The sequence below is a fragment of the Papio anubis genome, chromosome 2, assembly GCF_008728515.1.
Source record: "Papio anubis isolate 15944 chromosome 2, Panubis1.0, whole genome shotgun sequence".
Classification (NCBI taxonomy): Eukaryota; Metazoa; Chordata; class Mammalia; order Primates; family Cercopithecidae; genus Papio; species Papio anubis.
In genome coordinates, this window is record NC_044977.1 from 122,789,905 (window position 1) to 122,816,762 (window position 26,858).

The window sequence follows — 26,858 nt, forward strand, 5'->3', positions numbered from 1 at the left end:
AAAAATTCCATGGATAAGAATGTGTGGCCAAAACAATCTAAAAATAAAAAAAAAAAAATGCTAGTAAGGACTAATAGGTGTCATACAACAATATAAGGAACTCATCTCATAGTCATTAATTTCCAGGAGTTTATAACATAGTTAAGATGACATCATGGGAAGATGTTCACACTGAGCTTTAACCAGTTTAAGCTAATAACATCGTGGGCAGATATTTTCAATAAGCTTAAAGCAGTGGCCTAGCACTGCATGCAAATACACAGTGACCCTTGGTGCACCCCTCACCACTAAACCTGCTTAACATGGGAAGCCTGTGGCAACTTCACTAAGATGTTTTAAGGGCAGAAAGCACACTGGGGAAGGAAATAGGATGCCAACAAACTCCCCAAGGTACAGAATAGCAAGAGAGATGAATTGTTGTGCTGTGGTGCTGCATTGATTGCAACACACTGAAGCATTTTAAGTGACTTTGCAATAACCATAAATACATAATATAAGTAAAGGAGTTTGCTAAACTGAACCATTTCTCCTGGTGTGAATAAACTATATAATGTCACCAGTTCTGTGACCTGAGTGCTGTCAAACATACTCTGAAGGTTCTGAAATACTCTCGCCAGAGGTTTGTAAAAGGATTGCATACCTATCTTAAAAAGTAAACTGCCTCCAGAATTCTGCAATTAATCATGACAAGCACAAGTTGAGAAATCCCATTTAGATTTAGTACGATGATTTCCCTCCAGACTTTTGAATCAACTGTGGATTACAAATTTGATGATATGGGAAAGGGGCAAACAGAAAAGGGAGATGGAAGTCAAGGTATAAACTGTCTGGTTTTAAATCAACTGTCTTTTAAATAAACAGACAGACTACAAAGCAGCACTTTCGTGGGTTCTGAGTTGTGACCTATCATTAGAAACACTTAACAGAAAAGTTTATTGTGCATTTTTGCACATGATGTGTGAATTTTCAGTTCAAAGAGAGGCTCTGAATCTGCAGTGATTCTAAAGATGCCAAAAAACTTGACAAGTATGATTGAAGTAAAAAACAAAGTGAAATCATTCCTTCTAGTAACAGAGTTAGACAAGAAGTATTATAATTTACAGTGTAGGCATCCAGTTCATCACCCCGCTGGTTCCAACCAGGGCAGCACCGGTAGACAGGCTGCTGCTCCATGTTGTACACCTGTCTGTAGATGGTGTATTACCGGGCCCTAACAAACACAGGGATCTAAATTAGGGAGATATAGTGCTCCCTCTTAAGGCAAAGCTGTCTCAAATCCACTAGAAATTTCTCTCTCCAATTCAAATCCTGCCATATATATTTGTGTTTACAGACAGAGAGATAGGTGTATATGTATATATAAACATACATATGTGCAAGTAGTGTATAATTTGTATATATTATACACACACACATATACATACCTCACTACATATGCAACTCAGATTCATTATAGGTATAGGTTAATGAAAACTAAGAGAGACCCCCATATCCCATGGTATAAAAGATCCTAAGGATTGTTCAAGCTATCAAGAATAAAACCCAAAATTATGATAAGAATAATGAAATATTAAAAGATAATGAAGTACATGCTTTTCAATTTGATATTGAAAGCCCCTTATAGGCTGGCTCCACTACGGAATGCACTCACAACGGTGTTGATATCACCCACAAGAAGGTGACAATGAGTCATTGTTGTGAATGGGGGATGAAAAGAATCTTAGTTGATACAATGGTGTGTGACCTTACAAAGGAACACAGTAAATAAATGGATATAAAGAATATGTGTAGTATTAAAATTTCATGGCACAGAAGGAAGCTACGGAAAAAAAAGTTTAAAAAGGCTCTTTAGGGGGGAATAATAAGCCAAAGTTTGAAAACACTGAGTTATTTTTGCCGACATATCAACAGATCATAATACCAAATATCTCCAAACAGGCTGATTTCCTTTCTGGCAAGTCAACGTCATTTTTTATTTTTTTATTCCAAAAGTACTAACATATTCTCTCCCTTTCATATGCCACCCCTATATTTCTAGTCCAAATTGCTTTCATTATTCAAGGTCAATTTCAAGTTCCACTTCCTCTGACTTCTCTTTTCCTACCAAGCCAATGTAGATTGCTCTTTCTCTTTTCTCAAAAATTGGACTCAGTGGCTGTACCATTTTAATGACAATTATTCACCATCTGGAATTGTAACCCAACATTTTGTTCATACGTCTCTTCAATCAGGACTTAAGTATAGGTCTGTATACTTACATACAAACAAAACAGATACGAGCATGGTAAAGACACTGAACATCTTCAAATACTGCCTCTACTCCAAACTCAGTATCATACACAGAATGTGCAAAACTACTAATCTCTTACGAATAAAAATATAAAACCTGTTTTACTTATTTATATTTGTTTCCCCAAGTATCTATAAGGTAATGAATTTTATTTGATTCGGTCCATTATCAACAAAGATTAAAATTCATGGCGGGAGTACAAAAAGTCTAAATAAAAAGCCATTTTCAAAGCAAGTACTCTAATAAACACATCATATACCCTATAAATAGGATTTCCATTCTAATTTGTTTGAAAATAAATTTTTCTGCTACAGCATTATACTACTTACTGTGTACCAAGCGTTGTGCCACATGTGTTAAATCTTATCTATGAAGATTTAATCAATTAATCTTCATAATAACCATGTGCAGCTTTTTTTTTTTTAACACTACAACTAAGACACAGAGAAATGTAGGAACTTTGCCCAAGGCCACACAGCTGTGAAGAGCCAGGGGAAGTTTTCTGATTTAAACACCATTAAAAGTTTTGAGTTGGCCTAGCATAGTTACTCACACCTGTAATCCCAGAACTTTGGGAGGCAAAGCTGGGAGGATCATTTGAAACCAGGAGTTCGAGATGAGCCTGGACAACATAGCAAGACCCCTGTCTCTACAAAAAACAAAAATTAAAAAATTAACTGGGCACAGTGGCACACACCTTTAGTCCCAGCTACTCAGGAAGCTGAGTTGGAAGGATCGCTTGAGCCCAGGTGTTTGAGACTGCAGTGAGCTATGATTATGCCACTATACTCCAGCCTGGGCAACAAAGCAAGGCCCTATCTCTAAAAATACCCCCACAAAATTCCTGAGTTTAGATGAAAAACAAAAACTATTCATCTAAAGGTTCAACATACACCCCCCCACACACACACAATGTATATGTAAACATCCACAATTATGAATTAGTCTTATATTTTATTTAGTCCTATATTATTAGTGATCCAATATTTTTATACAATGGCAAACCCAGTTATTTATAAATGTTCTCAACTTTGTGTTGGCAATAATAATAGTAATAACAAATTCTTTGTCAACCTGAAACCACACCTTTTTTTAACATTAAGTATCCTGAATTTTGATCCTGAACCCATCATCAACTATTTGTGTTAAGAGGTTCTTAGATATTTTGTAAAACTATTTCAAAACTTTGAGGGAAAAAGAAAGTCTGTATGAAGCCTTGACGCCTAGAAAGCATTGTGGACTCTTGCTTTTTCTCTCCTCTTCTAACCCGCCGAGTTAATCCTAATTCAAAGGCCATAAAAAAGTTAAAGAAGCTCTAGGTTTCAAAGTGTTACAAGAGTACCAAGGGCAGGTCAGACGTTGGTTCACAACTGTAGATCCCCTGGATCCAAGTTGTGCTAAATTTAGCAAACCAACACAATATTCCTTGTTTCTGTCAGTTTTCTGATCTTTAGCTTTCAATGGTACACCATGCCATGAGGTAAAATTAGTGGCATCTAACCCAAAATACCTCAGACATAAATGAGGTCTGAAGTAATAATATATCTTGTCTCTGAAGAAAAATATGTAACTCTAAATGTTCTTGGTGGCCACACCTTATGTGCATTTACTTAATAAGCATAAAATTTATTGGATGAATATGTAGGTGTTTGGTGTTGCTTTTTAATAATCGAAGAGTACAGAAGCACTCTTACCTTCTTTCATAGCTCACACACCAACTTGAGCCAGGACAGCCTTGTTTCCAGAGCTTGACAATGTCCGTGAATGCCCGAACATATGGGTGTGCAAGTTCAACCACAGTCACTTGCTGTTCTTCACAAACACTTGGCCTTGAAAAAAAGAATAGAAATCTAATCAAAATATATATGTTTATATATGAAACATTGATTTCTCCATCTTCCACAAAAAGCTTGACATGTTATGAAAAATACACAAAGTAAGAAAGAAAAATACAGGCAATACAAAAACAACACCAGGACCAGGAAAAGAAAATCAGAATAAATTTTAAAGACCAGAAGAAATTTAGAAGATAGATATAAACATCATAAATTCCCACAAAGTTAGAAAAGTTGAGCTATAGATTAAGTTCTGAGTGCTTTGGTAGCCAAAATTTTAAAAGAAAAGAAAAATTGCAGGATTCTCAATACTCATGAAGAAAAAGCAAGCCAGTTCATCAAGAGAAGTTAAATTTTTCCTGGAAATTATTTCTGAACAATATTTTCAATCTGCATGTTTAATTGGGTTTCTCAGGTAATTCTTGTTTAAACACAAGTATTTTTCCACCACTCTCATTATATTAATATTTCCTTAGAGAAAGTTTGTACAGATTTACAGGAATTTAGACCCACTATCTTTAATTTTTCAATGAGGAAGGCTAACACTAATAACCTGGAATGCCAGAATTCAATTTTTTTAATAACCTTTTGTGATTTGAAGAATGCTTTACTTAGTGATGAATGATTTACTAGTTCATATGAATTGTTTTACATGTGAAAACAACACTACTTGTAATATCCAGTTAGGCCAACCACTCATGCTTTTTCTGCATTCAAGATCACTTACATGCCATGCACTGACTCTGCTAGGAATATAACAGATGATGCAGACTTTGATGTTCCTGCCTTCAAGACGCTCACAGTCTGGCATAGTCTCCATATTCATAATCTTCTGAAAACAGAAATGAGCTCTGATTCAGAAGCTCTAGTCATCCCCTAAATAGCTCTGTGAACTTTTCCAGTGACACAATAATAATACCGATAAACATCTTAGTGCTTTTCACACTATATATCTTTTACATCACACTCTGTGACTGCAGTCCCTTTTTGCTAACACTGTTTTCTGTGCCTCTGCATCTCACCATCTCATTTCACAACCTAATTCTCACTTCTAGATATATTTCTGAAAGGTGATTGTTTGGATCATTAACCTCACCTAAATTAAGTGAAGTTCAAGTTGAACTTTATTTATGAGTTTGCATAGCACATTTTAATACTTTAGGTAAATACAGAACTGTAATAAGACAAGGAATGTAAAAACTGCACATAAGACAGGCACCCATAAAATCATCAAGCATTGTATAATGATCCTAAAGAAAACCATAGCTTTTAAAATTTCCATATTAGATTATCTGTAAACTGATATGCCTACACCTTTATGTACTATATATTTTTTTGTGAGGCAACAGCATTAATTAGAAAGAGCTAACAGCACCTTTGTTTTTTTGTTTGTCAATCGTTTGAATTCTTACACCACATCCAACCTTGAACTCCACTTTGCAGTCTTTATCTACCCATCCATCCATCCATCCTTCCACCCCTACCCATCCATCTATGCATCCAACAAATACTTACTCTATGCCTATGTGTGTAAAGCATTGTGCCAGAAGCATTTCCCACATGTGATTTGAGTATACATCGCTTACTTAGGAGGTACAGAAAACACTGGTAAGAAAGTAATGAAATTAGACAAAGAAGGAGGATTAGCAAATAAAAATGTATTATCAAGCCAGCCAATATTGGATATGTTGGAGGGTGAGGGAAACTGGGCATTAATTTCTGTCAGTGGTTGGTTAAAAGCTACTTCCTCCCTAGTATTTCAGGCTCAAAGCACAGCAGACAGAGTCAGCTTCCAGAAACCAAAGTAAGTCCTCAGGCTAAGAAATGCAATGCTGGGAGCTGGAAGCCTGTCAGGTGTGCAGGGGTAAAGGAGAGGGGACCTGGGTGCAGCACTGACAGTTCCAGCTGCAGGTGGTACAAATGAAAGAACTAACACAAAAACAGAAAACCAAACACTGCATGTTTTCACTCATAAGTGGGAGTTGAACAATGAGAACACATGGACACAGGGAGGGAGCATCACACACCGGGGCCTGTCGGGGGCTGGGGGTTTGGGGGGCTGGGGGTTTGGAGGGTTGGGGAAGGAATAGCATTAGGAGAAACACCTAATGTATATGATGGGTTGGTGGGTGCAGCAAACCACCATGGCATGTGTATACCTATATAATAAAACTGCATGTTCGCACATGTACCCAAGAATTTAAAGTATAATTAAGAAAAAAAGAAAAAAAAAAGAAAGTCCATATTCTCTTTGATTTGACAATCTAAATAGAAGAGAGAGAAAATTATAAAACACCTAAATAGATACAAAATGTGGCATGCTAAGATGGAAGCAATTAAGGTGCTAGAATAGAGATAAGAGAAGCTCACGTAGATTCATTAATTACGAAAGGCTTCAGTGAAGAGGTGACACTGTGACCTAAGGATGAAAAGAAGACAACTATGGAAGAGCCAGGGATGCCACTCAGATGGAAGGAATAGAATGAGCAGAGGTTCTAAAAAGGGAAAAAGCTTGGCCTTCTGCGGATCTGAAGGAAAGACAAAGTGGCTGGAATGATGAGATGCTTGGTGGGACAGGAAGGGCCTTCCAGGCCAAGAAGTTTTGATCTTAGTGCATAGGAAGCCACAGAGATTTTTAGAGTTCTCATTTCTGGACACATCTCCTATAGCCGGGATCTGGAGATGGATGTATTATACTTTCCCTCCCTCTCTTTGATGCCAACTGTAGCAAAGCTTTAGAAGACTCAGCTGCCACAATACCACCATCCTCCTACTCCCCTTCCTGACTCCCAAAAGTCTCCAGTCAGGGAAGGAACAAACCTTCGGCACCAGGACATTTCAGAAAGAATTTGTGTTAACATCCCTCATCAGAAACTCCTATCGTTCGAAGTCTTAAATGCCTCCCTTACTAAGAGGGGATATAAACCCTCACCCCTAGCTGTTTCATGACGTATTCCCTATAGGCCACTATTGCATGCATCAGTTAAACTTTTCTCCTATTAATTTGTTTGTTGTCAATTAATTCAAAGGCCCCCAACTATTCAGACCTAAGTTGATACAGGAAAAGTTTTCCCTCCAATACAGAGAAGAACCAGGTTATTATCTCATACCAGTTAAAATGGCTACTAGTAAAAAGTCAAAAAATAACAGAGGCTGGCAAGGTTGCAGAGAAAAAGGAATGCTTATATACTGTTGCTGGGAGTGTAAATTAGTTTACCCATTGTGGAATACAGTGTGGTGATTTCTCAAAGACCTAAAAACAGAAATACAATTTGACCCAGCAATCCTATTACTGGGTATATACCCAAAGGAATGCAAATCACTCTATTATAAAGACACATGCATGTGTATGTTCATTGCAACACTATTCACAATAGCAAAGACATGGAATCAACCTGAATGCCCATCAATGATAGACTGGATAAAGAAAATATGGTACATATACACCATGGAATACTATGCAGCCATAAAAAAGAATGAGATCATGATCTTTGCAGGAACATGATTGGAGCTGGAGGCCATTATCCTTAGCAAACTAATGCAGGAACAGAAAACCAAATATCGTATGTTCTCACATACTAATGGGAGCTAGATGATGAGAACACATGGACACATGGCAGGGAAAAACACACACTTGCGGATCCCTAGGAATCAGAGGGTGGAGATTGAGGAGGAGGGAGAGGAACAGGAAAAATACCTAATAGGTACTAGGCTAAATATGAGAGTGATGAAGTAATGTGTACAACAAAACCCTGTGACACAAGTTTACCTATATAACAAACAAGCGCATATACCCCTGAACTTAAAATAAAAGTTAAAATTAAAACTGGGTATTACTGATTCCTAATTAGGTTACATACATGTCAAAGACTATCATCTGGATAATACTGATGCTTCAAAATCTATTAAAATAAAAAAAAATCACTCAATATATAGAAAAATCATGTAGTTGTATGTTTGAAACTTTTGTATACATGTGTACTTAACGTGTACTCTTTGTTAATAGGAACATGGATATGTGAACTTGTGTGTACACATACATACACATATTCAAGCTTGTACATTTTGTTGATAAGTTTTTTTTTTTGAGACGGAGTCTTGCTCTGTCGCCCGGGCTGGAGTGCAATGGCCAGATCTCAGCTCACTTCAAGCTCCGCCTCCCGGGTTTATGCCATTCTCCTGCCTCAGCCTCCCAAGTAGCTGGGGCTACAGGCGCCCACCACCTCGCCTGGCTAGTTTTTTGTATTTTTTAGTAGAGATGGGGTTTCACCGTGTTAGCCAGGATGGTCTCGATCTCCTGACCTCTTGATCCGCCCATCTCGGCCTCCAAAAGTGCTGGGATTGTTGATAAGACTTTATACTTACTAAATGTTTTTCTCTGCCTTGTTGTGGATCCTGATAAATGTTGGAATATATATATAGGTATACATATATTGGAAAAATTTTGGAATATATATTTTGAAGTTTCCCACTAATTATTTTGGATTTTACTCATTATAATTCCGAGTATAGAACTTTACTCAATATAATTAATATAAAATATTAATTCTTTACATATTTTGAGGCAATTTTGTTAAGGATTTACAAGCTGATGATTATTGTATATACTTGGTGAATTGATCTTTTATCATTACATAGTGTTTCTGCTAATGCATTATAACATACTTTGTACTGTTTTATCATAAAATCTATTTGTCTGATATTAATATTTTTCTATCCTCTTTCACTTGGTTAGAATTTCTTAGTTATATTTGGTTCTGTTACCTTAAATCTTGCTATATAGTTTTTTGAGTCAATCGTTGCATTTTTTAAAAAATCCAATTTGTTAGCTTCTATCTTTTAGTAGGTAAACAGAGTTACTTACATTTTCATTAGAAATATAACTGTACCTATTTCATCATCTCATTTTGTAGCTTCTGTTTACTAGCAGTTTGTATTTTTTCTTCTTTCTTATCTCTACTTGATGGAAAATATTTTCTATATTCCATTTTCCAGAATTTATTTGGCCTAGTTCTAAATTATATTTCTAATATTTTAATTTTTTATATTTTATATCTAAATACATGCTATTTTTTTGATGGAACAGAAAGTTATTCATTGTGATATAATGAAAAACTTGGCCTTTGTCCCGTATTCCTGGCATGGGGCTCCTAAAACCCTTGAAATATCCTGAGTTATATGCTAATGTGGTAACCGATTGTTTGTTATGCTAATGAAGTGATGCCCTGTAGTCCCTGGATAGCTTGAGGATGGGGGCCATTCACCTGAAAGAACAACCATATGATTAGCAGATCGGAACTTTACTACCTGACCTCCAGGGAGGGAAAAGGGCCTAGAGATTGTGTTCAATCACGTGGCCAATGATTCAACCAATCTTGCCTATGTAATGAAACCCCAGTAAAAACTCTGGATACTGAGGCTCAGTGGAGCTTGCTGGTTAGTAAACACACTGATGTGCTGGGAGGATGACATGTCCTGACTCCACAAGCAGAGGACACAGAAGCTCTGTCTTCCACCCAGACCTTGCCCTGCACATCTTTTCATTTGGCTGTTCTTCCGTATGTGTATCCTTTACAGTAAAACTATAATCCCAAATATAATGCATTTCTTAATTCTGTGAGTAATAACAACTAATAATAAAATATTGATAATAGCAAATTATTAGGATTTTCAAGCTTGAGAAGGTCATGAAAAGCACCAAATTTATTTACAGTTAATCAGAAGCATGGATAGCCTGGGCCCCCCCAAGACTTGAAGTTGTCACCTGAAGTGGGAACAGTCTGGTGGAGGACTTTGCCTTTAATCACTGGATCTGTGCTAATGCCAGGGTAGTTTGTGTCAGATTTTAATTGCAATATACCCAGTACATGTCAGACAGCTGGGTTGAAACACAGGTTTCATTCATTAGGTTTATTCCTTCGAACAAGAAAAAAATATATAGCATGTTTCATCTACCAAATGACACACTAAAACAGAGACCTTTTAACAGTCAATAATTAATTAAATCATCAATCTATCTTGCCAAATTCCCTGTTCATCTTTCTTACAATGCACACATCTCATATTTTATTTGATATATACGTGTGTGTGTGTGTGTGTGTGTGTGTGTGTGTCTGTGTGTGTCCTTTCATTTATTTCTTTCAGGATTTAACACTTGTTTGATTTTTTAATAACTTTAAATATTTTTATTTCTGCTGAAATTGATAGTCTGATCAATGATTTTGATAACTGCCTTCCTTGGAATTAGTTTTATTTGTTTTGAATTTTGGTTGGCAGGCCATATCTTGACTGGAAAGTTCCTCACTCTTTTCTCCTTATCTATCTAGTGTAACAGGATTTTCAGGAGATATTTTCTTATTGACTTTGTTTTTTGTTTGTGTGTGTGTGTGTGTGTGTGTTTTTGTTTTTGTTTTGAGACAGAGTCTAGCTCTGTCACCCAGGCTGGAGTGCAGTGGCACAATCTCGGTTCACTGCAACCTTTGCCCCCTGGGTTCGAGTGATTCTCCTGCCTCAGCCTCCTAAGTAGCTGGGAATTACAGGTGTGAGCCACCACACCTGGCTAATTTTTATTTTTAGTAGAGATGAGGTTCACCATGTTGACCAGGCTAGTCTCAAACTCCTGATCTCAGGTGATCTGCCTGCCTCAGTCTCTCAAAGTGCTGGGATTACAGTCATGAGCCACCACGCCTGGCCAGTTTTTTGTTTTTGTTTTTGTTGTTGTTGTTGTTGTTGATGATGTTGTTTTTTTGATCCAGAGTCTCACTCTGTTGCCCAGGCTAGAGTGCAGTGACACGGTCTCGGCTCACTGCAACCTCTGCCTCCTGGATTCAAGCACTTCTCATGGCTCAGCCTCTTGAGTAGCTGGGATTACAGGCATGCACCATCACACCCGGCTAATTTTTGTATTTTTAGTAGAGACAGGGTTTCACCACATTGGCCAGGCTGCTCTTGAACTCCTGACCTCAGGTGATCCACCAACCTCAGCCTCCCAAAGTGCTGGTATTACAGGCGTGAGCCACTGCGCCCTGCCAAAGCCACCGTGCCTGGCCAATTGACTTTGAATTGTGGCTAGAGACCAGAACTAAAAAGTAAAGGCACTAAACACTCCAAAGAGTGTCACCAAAAAAAGCTGTAAGACATCTCCCCACATGATGTTTTTAAATACTGGAAAACCAGCCTTACTACTATCAACATCCATTTCTCCTTAATTCTTTCTCCCTTTAAAATAAAAGCCTTGGGAAAGGAGGGGAAGGAATAAATACGTTGACCTTGAGCCACAGGGCTGCTAGATCAAGCAATCACACATCCCATCAAAGAAGGGTTAAGCATGTGGACCACTGGCAGGAGTCAAATGGAGAGTGGGCTTCCCCTCTCTGTGATGATCCTCAGAGACAGACTGGGTTGAGGCAAATACCTACCCCAAGAAACCTGGCACAGCACCTAAGGCAAAGGGCAACAACTTCAGACAAAACCAGACCGAATCCAAGCAACATCAGGCACCATTTCCATCACTAACAAAATTAGTGTCCTTCACCTTCTTCCCTACCCATCTCAACCCAGAAGAAGCTAGGGCTGTTAGAGGAAATAAGGGAAAAAGGGGGCGGCTTGGAACCAGACCACAACTGCCTGTGCCCTTTGTCTTACTGATTCCTTCCAGCTACCAGGGCTCTAGTTCTAGTGTGTGACGGCAGAAAAAAAAAAAAAAAAAAAGCCAGATTTTGAAAATAAAAGTTTTAAACTACACTAAAATAAGTTAGTAAGTTAATGTGACTGAAAAACTTTGGAATCTGCTAGTGATATGTTGTAAGGATGGGAGGAAAAAAGTAAACAGTTCCATGTTATATCCCAACACAATGAGACTTCTTCCAAGCCAGTATCACTAGTTGATGTATAGTTCCCTCCACTTGGCATGTGGAGTGCCCAATCCAGAACCAGGTATCAGCTTCCTGGAATTCAGTGTCCCATGCACTAGTTGGAAGGAAGGTGAGATGGCTAGGAAGGGACAGTTTCTAGTTTCATGTTGTGAGTTGGATTTTTTTGTTTGTTTGCATGTTTGAGTTTGAGAAAGGGTCTTACGCTGTCAGTGCTCCCAGGCTGGAGTGCAATGGTATGATCACGGTTCACTGCAGCCTCAACAAGCCAGGCTCAAGAGATCCTCCCACCTCAGCTTCTCATGTAGCTGGGACTACAGGTGCACACCACCATACTGGGCTAATTTTTGTACCTTTTGTAGAGGTAGGATTTTGCCATGTTGCCTAGGCCAATCTCAAACTTCTGGGCTCAATCGATCCACCTGTGTCAGTCTCCCAAAGTGCTGGGATTATAGGCATGAGCTACCGTGACCACCCATGAGTTTGGTTTTAAGGCACTATTATGCTTCTTCAACACTTCAAGCCTCACCACTTAAATCGAAGCCACCTCTGCTTCCAGACCCAGCACTTAGCAAGCCCACACACATCCTAGCACCACTGCTTGGCATTTCTGAATATTTTCTGGTTCAACTAAAGGTCTAATTTTAAATTTTCACATAATAATGTGGTTTATTATTATTTTTAAAAAATACTTTATCCATCTTTAATAGGTATTTTGAGCAGCGAAGCCTCAAAATATGAACTTACAATATCATATTGACCAAAAGTCCTGATGTACTTTTTATAAACTCTTAAATATAATCTTTTTCCTCCAACCTCCTCTAAAACATTAATGCTTCCCATGTCTAGCACAGAGAAGGTATTCAGTAAATAATACCTGAATAAGTGAATGTATGACTTTGTCTGAAAAGGGCTCTAGCAATGAAGATAACACAAATAACTGAACATATATAAAGCATTTAGAACACAGCTAGCACATAATAAATTCTTAGGAAATATTAACTATATTTTTAAACTCATAAAGTCTGAGGCTAGATTTCTCAAAAAAAAAATATTCTGTAGAATTTAACTTCTGCACCACTGTGGATTTGTAATGCAATGAAACAGATAAAAGTAGATAATGTGTCTTTGTTAGAAATCAGAATCTAATATGACACTTCCTAATGAAAACACTAATTAAAATTAATAAAAGGCACCATACCACAGGGGCAGCTGTCTGACCCTCTGTCCCCTCAGGTATGGATAAGCTTCTACTCGGCAGGATTATGACATAATTTGAAAGCAGGTAACAACATTTCTTTTCCTTAAACTATTAGCATTCTACAGTCAACAAACAAAAGTGTGGTGACCTGAAGGTTACCTTGAGGTATTAAATCAGAATTCAAGGTTAAAAATGAATCCACCCTTATGTTTCAAAAGTTTATTCGTATATGCCACTTCCCTCTTTGTTTTAATGTGCTAGATCCCACCACAACCGCAAATTAATTTTTTCTGCTCTCTAAATGAATTACACATAACGGTTTCTAAAAATGACTACAGACATGAAAGTCATTTTCACTTAATAACTATTAATCTCATATTTCTTGGTGTCACTTTAGTATGAAATGCAAACAAAAATTATGCTAAACATTGCAAATTTATGAGCAAACACCAGGGCTTGATTTATATTATTATAGATGGTTTATCACCAGAAGCAATCTAAACAAAACTCCATCAGATAGATGTTATAATTTGTATTTATTTCTCCCAGAACTAAATGGTTCTTCAATTTCAGAACTATCATTAATTTCTTATAAATGCAAATCTTTATTTCTTATCTTAATCTACAATGATTTCTGTAAGTCTTCAGAAGATTAGGTTTCACATAAAATATTCAAATAACAATTATAAATGATACTTTGTTTTCCCTGGGCAATCTATTAGCTATGACGCAGAAACTAAAAGGAATGGGTGGTCCATATTGATCAAGGATACAATGGGCTAATACCGTACCCCTCTTTTCTTTTAAATGATCACCTCACATTTCCAAATCAAACCATAAGAAAAACTTTCTTAGTGTTTGTGAATATCTTTGAATTGCTTTGCCCACCTCCTTAATTATCTTATTTTATTATATTTTCTTTCAGGATCTCTGGGAAGACCTAAGCCACTGCACTGATCTTAATCAAGAGGTAGCTGCAACCATGTTTTCTTCACTTGCTTTTCATTGCCATCTCAAAGCAGACACACTTGTGAGTCTTCCCCGGCCCACACATACTTGAGAGCAAAGGAGACAAGTAACTGATCATTCAGACCATGCTCCAGAATCAGACTGCAGCAGATGGTTCTCCTGCTTCTTAGTCCACCATCACCTGACCTCCCAAAGCTCCATAATATCTTTCTGACTTGAGGACTTCACTAACAGAAATTATCCATCATTCAAAACCTTCCAGCCCTCTGTCTTCTAACAATTAGAAGATAGAATTACGGTAACTACAGAATTCTAACATAAGCAGCCTTGTCAGCTCTATCTGGCTAACATCTCCTCGGCCTAAGCCATTCATCACCATTTTGTCTTCACTGTTCATCTCTTTAGCTTATCACGGGAAGTCTCTTATGAACATGTTATTGATTTTACAATAGAAAACACTGGTTGATTTTGTTTCTGTGTTTTTATAGTGCTAATGTATGTTCAATATCAAGTCATAGATAGTGACATCAAGTAGTGCAAAAACAATGGAAATCAGCCAGGTGTGGTGGCTCACACCTATAATCTCAGCACACTGGGAGGCCAAAGTGAGAGGATCACCTGAGGCCAGGAGTTTGAGGGTAGCCTGGGCAATGTAGGGAAACTCTATCTCTACAAGAAATTAAAAATGAGCTGGGCCTGGTGAAGTCCACCTGTAGTCCCAACCATTACTTGAGCCCAGGAGACTGAGGCTGCATCAAGCCAAAATTGTGCCACTATACTCCAGCCAGGGGACAATTTTGTAAGAAAGAAAAGAAAGGAAAAGAAAAATAGTGGAAATCACACTGCTTTGAAGATACTTTGATGAATAATTCATTAATTAGTTAACAAGTTTTTCTAGAACATCCACAATGTATCAGCAATTGTATTAGGGGTCCAGAATACAATTAGAAATAAATCGTCTTTGATATTAATGAAACTTCATCTTCTGAGGCCACTTTTAGCCCTGAAGGAAATATTACTTTCATATTAAGGTAAGTTTTATAAAATTTGAAAATATAAGATATATTTTTACTATTTAAGAGGCTCCCCCCACCAGCCAGATTTTATAAGACTTGGGCTCCATAAAAACTAGGATTTACTTTACCCCAGAAGTGAAAGTCCTGTACACTGAAAACCATAAAACATTTATGAAAAAAATGAGGAAGACAAAAATAAGTGGAAAGATATCCTGTGTTCATGGACTGGAAGAGTAAATATTGTCAAAATGACCATACTATCCAAAGCAATCTGCACATTTGATGCAATCTCTATCAAAATTCCAATAACATTTTTCACAGAAATAGAAAAAAAATTGCAAAATTTCTATGGAACCACAAAAGACCCTGAATAGCCAAAGTAATCTAAAGCAAAAAGAACAAAGCCAGAAGCATCACAGTACCTGACTTCAAGCATACTTCAAAGCTATAATAATCAAAACATCATGCTACTAGACTAAAAACAGACACATAGACCAAGGAAACAAAACAGAGAACCCAGAAACAAATTCAAGTATTTACAGTCAATTGATTTTTGACAAAGATGTCAAGAACATATAATGAGGAAAAGACTGTCTCTTTGATAAATGGTGTTGGAAAAGCTGGATATCCACATGTAGAAGAATAAAATTAGACTCTTATAACAGACCAGAAACAAAAATTAACTCAAAAAACTTAAGACTCAAATTAGACTCTTACACCAGAACCAAAAACTAACTCAAAAACTTTAATACTTAAAACTAAAATCTGAAACTGTAAAACTACTATAAGAAAACATAAGGGAAAAGCTCCTTGACATTGGTCTAGGCAATGATTTCTTGGAAAAATCCAAAGCACAGGCAACAAAAGCCAAGAATAGATAAATGAAATTACATCAAACTAAAAAACTTCTGGACAGCTAAAGAAACAATCAACAGGCCGAAAAGAAAACCTACAGAATGGGAGAAAATATTTGCAAACCACACATGATAAGGAGTTAATATGCAACACACAAGAGGAACTCCAACAACTCAACAGTAAGAAAACAAATCAGTTTAAAAAAGGGCAAGTGATCTGAATAAACATTTCTCAAAAGGAGACATAACAAGTACATAAGAAAAAACTGTCAATATCACTAATCATGAGAGAAATGCAAATTAAAACCACAATGAGATATCACCTCATACCCATTAGAATGGTTATCATCAAGAAGATGAAAGGTTTTTAAAGTGTTGGAGAGGATGTGGAGAAAAGGTACTCTTGCACACTGTTGCTAGCAATGTAATTGAGTAAAGCCTATATGGAAAAAGTCTAGCGTTCCTCAAAAAGTTAAATATAGAATCACCATATAAGCCAGCAATTTCACTTCCGGATATATATCCAAAAGTACTAAAAGTAGGATTTCAAAAAGATATTTACACATCCATGTTTATTGCAGCATTGTTAATAATAACCAAGATATGGAATCAACCTATATGCCCATCAGTGGATAAATGGATAAAGAAAATCTAATATATATATACAATGAAATACTACTAAATATTACTTAGCCTTAAAAAAGGAGAAAATTCTGTCACTTGTTACAACATAGATAAACCTGGAAATAAGTGAAATAAGCCAGGCACAGAAAGACAAATGCTGCATGATTTCACTTACATGTGGAATGTAAACAATTGAATTCATAGTAGAGAGTAGAATGATGGTTACCAGGGGTTAAAGGATTGGGGGTGGGGATGGGAAGATGCTGGTCAAAGGATACAAATTTTTATTTAGATAGGAGGAATAAGTTCAAGAAATGTATTGTACCACATGGTGACTATAGTTAATAACAGTGTATTATATTCTTGAAAAATATTAAGGTAGATTTTAAGTTGTTCTCACCATACCCAAAAGATGAAGTCTTTAAGGTAACACACACCTTGATTAGCCCAGTTTAGCCACATTCTACAATGTATACATATTTCAAAACATGTTGTACTTTTACTAAGAAATAAAACAACTTCAATTAAGAAGTAAATCCAAAAAAAAAAATCAAAAGTTAAAAAACAAAACAAACAAACAAAAAAAAACACCAGACTGGAATTTACCCTTGATGTCCAAGAAAAAAATTGTACAACTATACACTGAGTGTCACATGATCCATTAGTTTACTAATTGGATGACACAATTGGCACCAAAGTGTACCCAAATAAATCTCTGACATAAAGCCTTATTTTTAAAAGGCATGCTAAAATCACCCTGCCTTTAATGTTTTAATGTCTGGGTCAGATAAACTTCTTTCCAGGAACTTGGATGTCTTCCGTAAAATCTTCCTTGTACAGATGAAAAAGTTCAGCCTTCTTTCATCAAAGATAACTTGCCTCAACATTCAGCATCTTTTCATTTATCAAAATTAAATTAATGTCAGTACTGAGGTATTAAAGAAATATACTCTTAGACTGGGGATACAGAGTGGAAGGAAATAGAGAAGATTGATAATTGTCTTCCATTACCATGTGACATCACCTTTTCAAGGTCAAAAAGTGTAGGACAAAGATAAGGTAAATTTCAGATAAAGGCTATATAATAGATGTTTTATACATTGAGAAACTATTTGAATAAGTTATTAGGTAAGTTATCATATCCCTCCCTGAAAATGCTTAAAAACAGAGCAGATTTTAAAATTTTCCACAACGTCATGGCTATTTAAAATGAGAATTCATCCTCCAATATTTTTTTCCCAAATTTACTTTTTCAAAAAGTAATAATAGTTTTTACATAGTAAGGGACTCTCGTACATCAGTGGTTCTCAAAATGTGGTTCCTGGACTAGCAGCATCAGCAACTTGTTAGAAATTCAAATTTGGGGCCCCACCTTAATTTACTGAGTCGGAAACTCAGATGTAATCCAGCGATCTGGGTTTAACTGGCCCTCCAAGTGATTCTAACACATGCTACAGTGTGAGAACTACACCCTAGAGATCTACTGAAGATAAGCCAGGTCAGAAGCACACACATCCTCCTCCTGTCGTCATAAATCTGCCCCTGACCACAACACCATCTTACCTATGTGATCACAACGTGTAAAGCAGGTGGGGAGAGGGAAGAGGGTAGAGGAGAAAGAGAAGTGACATTAAGCAGAACAGAGAGGAGGGGAAGAAGGCAAGCAGAAACAGGGGAGAGAGAGACATCAAGAGAATTAGCTGATTTCTATAACTATAAGAATTTTTCTTCACTCTAAAAGGATCAGCAAAAGCCAGACCCAATTTTGTCTACAGTGGCAGACTCACTGTTGTTAAATTTGCAATTTGTGAAATACATACTTATTGTAACTGATACAGAGAAAGTCTATAATCATAGCTCAATGTTCCTAATGATTCTCAAACTATAAGTATCTGATAATCGAGGAGCTTGACAGATCTACCAATACCCATACCCACCTTCTACCAAAGTTGAACGATCTTTACTCAGTGAGTCTACCCAACTCAGAGTCTCAGGGACTGTTGCTACATTCCTGAAACCTGCCTCTAAAGAACATTAGATAAATAATAAAATGAGAAACTTTTTTTTTTCTTTTTTCTTTTTTTTTTTTTTTGAGACACAGTCTCACTCTGATGCCATGGCTGCAGTGTAGTGGCGTGATCTTGGCTCACTGCAACCTCCGCCTCCCAGGTTCAAGCGATTCTCATGCCTCAGCCTCCCGAGTAGCTGGGATTACAGGTGTCTGCCACCGCATCTGGCTAATATTTGTAAAATAAGAAACTTTTTAAGTCGAGTTCCCAGTTTACTAGATTATCAATGAGATAAAATATTGACTTAAGGAAAAACAATAATGTCAAAAGAACTATTCCAATGAGAGCTCACTGTAAAAGCAGCAAGAAAGAAAAGTCATGTTGCTCAGATTTCAACACACAAATAATATTGTGAGAAACACTAGCATGAGAAACTTTGCATAATAGAAGTTATACACAAAATTCTGCTTTTGATTAAAGACTATATTAAGTAGGTAAACATAATATGTAATCATTGGACTATCATTCATTAGAACCTACCCACTATTTAATTCCCATGACTGGACAAACAGCATGACCCTACTTCCACCTCCAAGACTTAATATTAATAATCTCTTTATAAATCTACCTGTCCATACATTGTGTTTCCTGGGGACAAAGGCCATTTCTATTAGTCTTTAATCCACAGTATTCTGCACAGTATCTAATACATGCTTGGTACGTAATAAACATGCACTGAATAAAGGAGTATTGTGGTTACTTATCCAACATAGAAGGACATGGGTTTCCTGGGCCACCATGGCTTATGGCTTAGGGACACTGCATGGCATCCCTAGTCAGTTCACATGATAAGAACCATCACTGAAACAGGGCTTCAAGAGTTCTACTGAACTAACACTGGTTCATAGGCTCCAAGGAAATAATCAGTAAAAGTAGACAGGGGTCGCTGGAGAAGGGAGACTTTAATCCTACCCCCTACAATTTCCACCAGACTCTCCAAAACTACCCCAAATAAACATAAGCAGACCAAAGCAGTTCTAGGATGAACATCTTGTCTCCCTTTCCAAACAGGCTGCCACCCTAACTCTTCATACCTAGATGGTTGGGGGCACCAAGGATAAGCATAAATAAATGCATTCAGTCATTTTAATGCCCAGCAAGTTTCAGGAAGAGAGAAACACTGCTGAAGGTTTTAGTGCTCTATCTACAGATGCTCTTGGTATTTTTTCTCTCTCCCTGCCTCTGTTCCTAGCCTAGTGGTCCACCACCTTCAGGTCATATCAGATCCTAACCTGCTGCTGTGCTTGAGCATGAATCTCAGGACATGTGCCAATTAACTCAAGTTGTTTCCTATTTCTGACGCCATCCAGTCAGCCATCCAAGATCCTCTGTATCAGCCAGCTGTCTTGTCTTCTCAGAGGAGCAAATGCTCCCGCAATCTTCTCCCCCAGGCACAGAGCAGAAGCCCTCCCCAGCTAATCTCCAGGTTTCCACACTCTGGGGATGACAATGAAGAAAGAGAGAGGCCCCAGAACAGAGTGCTCAATCAGGTTCAAAGACAGGCCTTTTCCCTAGGGCCACCTCAAATATTGTAAAAGGGAACAATGATTGCAAACTGGGTCACACTGCAAAATATGCAACTTTTAAATTGACAAAGTATGGTCCTAAGCAAACACGTAATACCTACAAAATAAATAAGCATCAAAAAAACACTGAGAGAACTTGGAACCAAATGCTAACAAATTTTCTTCTGCATGCAGGATTTCAAGTCTTTGCTTGTTTGTTTTATACCTCCTTCATTTATTTTACAAATTTTCCATGGTGAGTTTGCATACTTACATAATTGGGAAAATTATCATTTTTTAAAAATGCATAATTCACTGGGGCTGAATCTCAAATTTAGTCTTCAGTTAAGTTAGTCTGAGTCTGAATGGCTGTGGAGATTTTTATCTGGTTTAAAGTTATTAAAAACAAAAAATGGAAGGAAGCCGATATCATAGAAATACATATTTTTTAAAAGCGCAAATACTTAACGGCATATGTGATTTGCCCTAGATGCATATGTATTTCTTAGTACGCTCATAATGTCTTCTCTCCAAGTTCAGAGTCGCTCCATAATAACTGACCCAGTCACTGTAATATTGAGACATTTTCAAGAATTGCCTGTTAAAAATCAAATTTCTTCCAAATATGCAACCCTCAGTCTTTTTAACTTTTGTACACCCCCCTCCCATGTGGCTTTTTCTCTCTTCTTAGATTGAATAATAAAGTTTTGTGAAGAAGGCAGAGAAGTAATGCTTACAAAGCATCTACTATGTGCTAGCACTGTGTTTGGTACTTTAGATATATGATTATGGTTTAACGTATTTAGAAGGATCCAGAACTGAGGTATAATGCCTTTTTTTTTTTTTTTTTTTTTGAGACGGAGTCTCGCTCTGTCGCCCAGGCTGGAGCGCAGTGGCACGATCTCGGCTCACTGCAAGCTCCGCCCCCCGGGTTCACGCCATTCTCCTGCCTCAGCCTCCCGTGTAGCTGGGACTACAGGCGCCCGCCACCACGCCCGGCTAATTTTTTTTTTTTTTTGTATTTTTAGTAGAGACGAGGTTTCACTGTGTTAGCCAGGATGGTCTCGATCTCCTGACCTCGTGATCCGCCCGTCTCGGCCTCCCAAAGTGCTGGGATTACAGGCGTGAGCCACCGCGCCCCGCCGGTATAATGCCTCTTAAAGGGAAACTCCCTAAACAGCTAGCTCCTCTATGCTTCTATTCTATTTTTTAGACTGAAAATCTTGCGTATTTCAAGCATGCCTGATTCTGTGTCATATGTCTGAGTAATATTAGCAGAAAAAAAAGAAATAAAAGGAAGGAAAAAATAGAGGAAGGGAAGAAGGGAACAAGAGAGAGAGGAAAATAGATATCTATCACGCCTAATATTCAGTACACATCTGCACACACACACACACAAATATATATTTACAAACATATGTATACATATATATCAAATAAATGCATCAGCTGTGGATGGATTTGTTATTCTGTTCCTTTTTCTAACAACTTCAGAGATAATGAGAGACTCTACTCAAAGGCCAGTTTCAAAGTACAAAAAAAGGAGTCCTGGCCATCCTTCTTTTAAGCCAAAAAAAAAAAAATAGTGGTACTATAATTTCTTTCTTTATGAAATCTTCTACAATTCTTACCCACAGTGATCACAATTTTTTCTGAATTCCCATTTCATTTAGGGCCTAATCTACATCACTTAGCTATTCCTGGCTTTTCTTGCTCTATTATTTTCCTGTGTTATAATGTTCCCTTTTCTGTACCAAGACAAGGTCTTTGAGGACAGAAGCCACATCTTAGTATCTTCCATTATGCCCGGCTCCTAAACATTGACATAGGTACAGAATAAATTGTTATGTGAACCCTAACCTTAGAAATACTTGTCTCCTCTGTAAAGTCACATGGCAGGTTGTTTCTCCCACTGTCGCCACGTTGTGTGTTAGCTATGTGGGCACCAGTCTGTCTGTTCATGATGCTGATAACACCTTAGGAGGAGAGCCAGTGTCCTTTCCACTTCTGCAACCTCCTCAGGGCTTCACAGTGCAACTGGTACATCGTAGGTATTCGAAATATATTGGTTATTTTAAATTAAGAATGGAATTCTGATGTATCCCCAAGTCATCTAAGTATAAGCAAGATTTTCTTTCTTTTTTTTTTTTTTTTTTAAGATGGAGTTTTGCTCTTGTTGCCCAGGCTGGAGTGCAATGGCTTGATCTCGGCCCTCTATCTGCCAGGTTCAAGCAATTCTCCTACCTCAGCCTCCCGAATAGCTGGGATTACAGGCATGAGCCACCATGCCCAGCTAATTTTGTATTTTTAGTAGAGATGGAGTTTCTCCATGTTGGTCAGGCTGCCCTCGAACTCCTGACCTCAAATGATCCACCCACCTTGGCCTCCCAAAATGCTGGGATTACAGGCGTGAGCCACTGCACCTGGCCAGTATAAGCAAGGTTTTCTAAGGACAACAAGAAGGCTAGGAAATTCACTATCTTTTGATATCAGATTTTTTAACATTAATATACACTTTTAAAGGACACATAACTTCATGGAAAAAGCATAGATGTTATAGTCAGAGAGTCCTAGTTGAAATCAAAGCTACCACCAAACATTTTCAGATGTTTACTTTAGCAGCAAAAGTCCTTTTGTGATCTTTAAAATTGTAAGTACTCAAGCAACACACGAATTAAAGATTTAAACAACGAAAGAAGTTATTGAACAAAACTTGAAAAATCTTTCTACTTTGTCCTTCCTTCTGCTCAACCACCTAAAAATAACCACTGTCAGGCATCTAGTGTACTCAACTGTTTCTCTTTATCTGCGTTTATATCAGTGCAAATATATTTATATATATTACCATACTTACTCTTGTGTTTGTTACATAAACGGGCCCATATTATATATAGTTTTATTATATTTTTAAAATTAATTTTTATCTCATTAATATTCAATGCCTATCTTGTGTTTTAATAGCACTAACACTTTCTAGTTACATGACTTCCCAAATGACAATAAATGCTTCAAGTCTCAGTTTCTTCATCAATAAATTGAAAATGGTGTCTACTTCATAGAGTTGGGGTAAAGATTAAATAAGATAATGTATGCCAATCACCAAAATTGTTGGTGCCAAAAAAATATATTGTGGTAGTGGTGGTGGTTGTCGTTACCACTGAGCCATGCAAATTAGATGATGAAATTCCTAGCTTCCTCTCATGCCTAATCAATAGTGGGATTTTAGGGAATTAAGAAGAGTAATTCCAAAATCCTCAATGTCATAATTCACTGTTTGAAGGAGGACTCTATTCCTCACTTATGAAACTTAAAACGTCACTGGGACTCCATGGGAACCTTGGTTCGCTCATGGTGCTCTGTTCCCTAAGGGCTACAGGAATGGAAACGTAAGCAGTGTAGGGGTAAAATAAAGACTTACATCTCCCTCCTAACTGCCTTCCAAGGAATCAGTGTGAGTTCAGCTTTTCACATCCGCAGCATTAACCAGAGCCAAACACATAAAGACCTGTTCACAGCAGTAGCTGCCTGACATTAGATTGTGACAAAAAACAATATCCACTGGCTGCTCTAGTCTACAGCTGTTCTCCCTACCACATCTGCCTTCCTGCTACAAGAAATTGCGCACCACACGTCTATCAACTCTGTATTTAAGACAGCGTCTCAATGCATTCATTTTAAATCAGATCTGAAATGCTGATCAAAACTGTTTGAAGTTTTCCAGATGCAAGTACATTTATCTACAGCACTTCTAAAAAGAGGGAGAAAAGCTCAAAGCCTGTCAAAGTTAATTAGATTCATACAAAAAGCTTAACAGTCCTATGCAATGTTTTTACTCTGTTACACATAAATGTACAATAATTCCGTGAACACTGGGTTTAATTGCTCATAATATTGTAATTAAGGTTACGCTTTGTATAAATATCAACTCATCATTTACTGTGACTACAGTCCTATTTAAATGATGAAGTCAATTTGACAGCGCATTCTTGAAAAGAGAGCCTTTTAAGAGTTTTGCTCTTATGTGGTCTGGAATACTAATGGAGGTTAATTGTCAAAACAAACCTAATACAGACTTCAGAATTATCTTCACATTTTAGTGATAGAGCAATATAACCACGGTTCCATGTGGCCTGCTGACCTAAAGCCATGAATAACATAATGGCCATTACAAGTCTGCATGTCTATCTCTGGAAAACCAGAGAGCTCCTTTTTAATATTTATATTTTAAGTCTGCCCTTTAAACAGACACCCTTTAACTACTGTATTTGTGATTCAGATGATCAGATAATTAGATGTAAGATTAGATGTGCCAGAAGAGATGGCTGCCTCAATTAATCTTACAGTCTGTGCCTCTGCAAATCGCTGGTTGGTGCGTAAGAGAAAATATCAAATTAAGTTTTCAGAAGCAGGGAAATTTCACGTCTGCAGTCATTTTAGTTCCATCTGAGGCAAGGATATAATTTATTACTGTATATAGAATTCACATTCCCTTTTTCCAAAACACCAATTTTAATTAGAGAATGGAGCCCCAAAAGAGTAGAAATAGGAAAGAAATAAAGAAATGTCTTCGAGTGTCCCTCAGTGATCACTATGATACTCCTAAAGACAGTATCTGTTCTGAAGTCTGTCTTTGCCCTGAGTGAATACTAAAAGACTAGACATGGTGATGCTTTTCCTTTCAGTGGCCCTCACCACTGGCTTTGTAAAGAGTACTGCGACATCCTTTATCTGGTAAATACTCCCACTGCTTTTCTTCCCTTTGCTATTGGTTTTCAGATTCAAATTTCACAAATCACTAGTCTTCACAAATGATCTGGTAACTGGTCTCATAAACTACAAGAAGATCCAAAAAATCTCATATTGCCAACTATATGTGCTTTTTAGAAATAGAATTTTTAACAGAATAGAAACATGAAATAAAAATAGATCTAGAAACTAGAAAACAGATGGCAACAAAAGATACCGGTAATTATCGCTGGGTGCTATTAAGAGGGAAGTGCAAAATAACTAGCCCATTTTGGATTCTTTTAAGATTTCTGAAAGCTACAGTGCAGGGGTGAAATAAAGACTTACAACTTCTACTTAAGTCACTGGGTCTTTAAAGAAAGGGGGTGGGTGGAGCTGTGTTTAAGTATTCTAGTTCACAACTCCTAGATGCAAAATCAGATCCTTGAATCCTATGCCAAGACATTACCATAAGAAATCAGACCCCAGGCCATTTGAAGGCTTCACATTATCTAGGAATGCTGTATTTGAAAGTCAGGGTTAAGTTAATTTCAAAAGTCACCATATTTACTTGTTCAACAAATAATTATGAAATACAAGAAAGCTTTCAAAAAGAAGCATCTGCAAAGTAATTCCTAGGGGTAAGGAATCTCAATAAATAACAAGAGGGCAGGAATAGCTTGTCATAAACTTATTTAATATTCCTCTCATCTCTGAATACAAGGGTGACAACACACGGAGACATGCTACCATCTTCAAGAAAACCCAAAAGACAAATCTGTTAATATCAAACTGGAACCAGCACTAATGGGCTTGACCCCATTTATTACCTGATACACAACTAGAGTATGTTTTGCATATTTGTATCTAAGATTCACTTCTGCAGGACAGACGGCCCAACCCCTTATTCTTCCCCTTTGGGTCCGCACAATAGTTACAGTCTCTCTAACTATGTGCTAAGGATTTCATACATATGGATAGATTCTATTCCTCAAACTGAATGGTAAGCATTTAAAGGGCCGGGAAATATCTTTCGCGTGTTTTTATTTCCCTTCATTAGTTTACCTTGCACAGAACGAGGCACAAAGCAGGGACTGAACTGAGGAGATGAAAGGAAGGATGTGAAGGCAGAAAGAAAAACAGTCATAAGAGAAGCAAGCTTTGATTCCAAGGATTTGCTTCACGGTATCCTTTTCCTTCTCTCCAGTTTTTGTCAATGGCCTCAATATTCAACCAACCATCCTGTTGTCTTTGTGTTATCTCTGATTCTCCCTCTACACCGACCCAGGTCTTTCATCACTAGTTCTCTCTCATGATTCCCTTCTTTTCTCAGTTTCCTTAGCAGCTTACCTCATTTTCTTACTGGCTTGCCTAGAACAAGCAGTTATTACCTCTCCTCTAAGCTAATTCAGTAGCTCCTAACTGCTCTTTTTGTGTTATCTCCTCCCAAAAGTTTATCTACTAAAGCTCTAATGGTGCTTTTTCCTCTTCAGAAGCCTTTGTTGACTTTGAGAGAGCACCAAACACATTATGTATTCCAGCTTATATGTACTACCACCTATGCTTTTCCGTGCCCAGGGTTCCCTTTCCTCCTCCCATCTTCATTGGTCAAAAACCTCTTATCTCCTTTAAGGCCCAAACCAAATGCCTTCCCTCCGGGAAAGCTTTACATGTTCTCCCATAGTCCAAACTCATTTCTACCTGTTCTTTTCTTTTCTGGAAATGCCCGTGTACCTCTCAAGTAGCCCTTACCAGATCTGTTACCATCAAAATCTCTCTGTGGATATTGCAAGCACCTTTTTAAAAATGCGCCACATCTTGTTTAACTTTGTACTTCATGCCTTTTTCACAGCAGTTGCTTAGTGAACGTTTATTTAATTATACCCATTTGCACTCTGA

The 26,858-nt window shown here is 37.5% G+C and overlaps 1 protein-coding gene across 1 annotated transcript in view; it reads right to left on the reverse strand.

Annotated features, from left to right (window-relative positions):
- LOC101003002 (EGF-like and EMI domain-containing protein 1) overlaps window positions 1-14,797 on the reverse strand; it is a 559,121-nt gene extending 544,324 nt beyond the window's left edge. Inside the window, exons 1-2 of the mRNA XM_021934676.2 lie at window positions 14,254-14,797; window positions 3,985-4,119 (exon numbers count right to left, since the gene is read on the reverse strand). Coding sequence (XP_021790368.1) covers window positions 3,985-3,994 — 10 coding nt within the window. The 5' untranslated portion in view covers window positions 3,995-4,119; window positions 14,254-14,797. The remainder of the gene's footprint in view (window positions 1-3,984; window positions 4,120-14,253) is intronic.
- Between the last annotated feature and the right edge of the window lie 12,061 nt (window positions 14,798-26,858).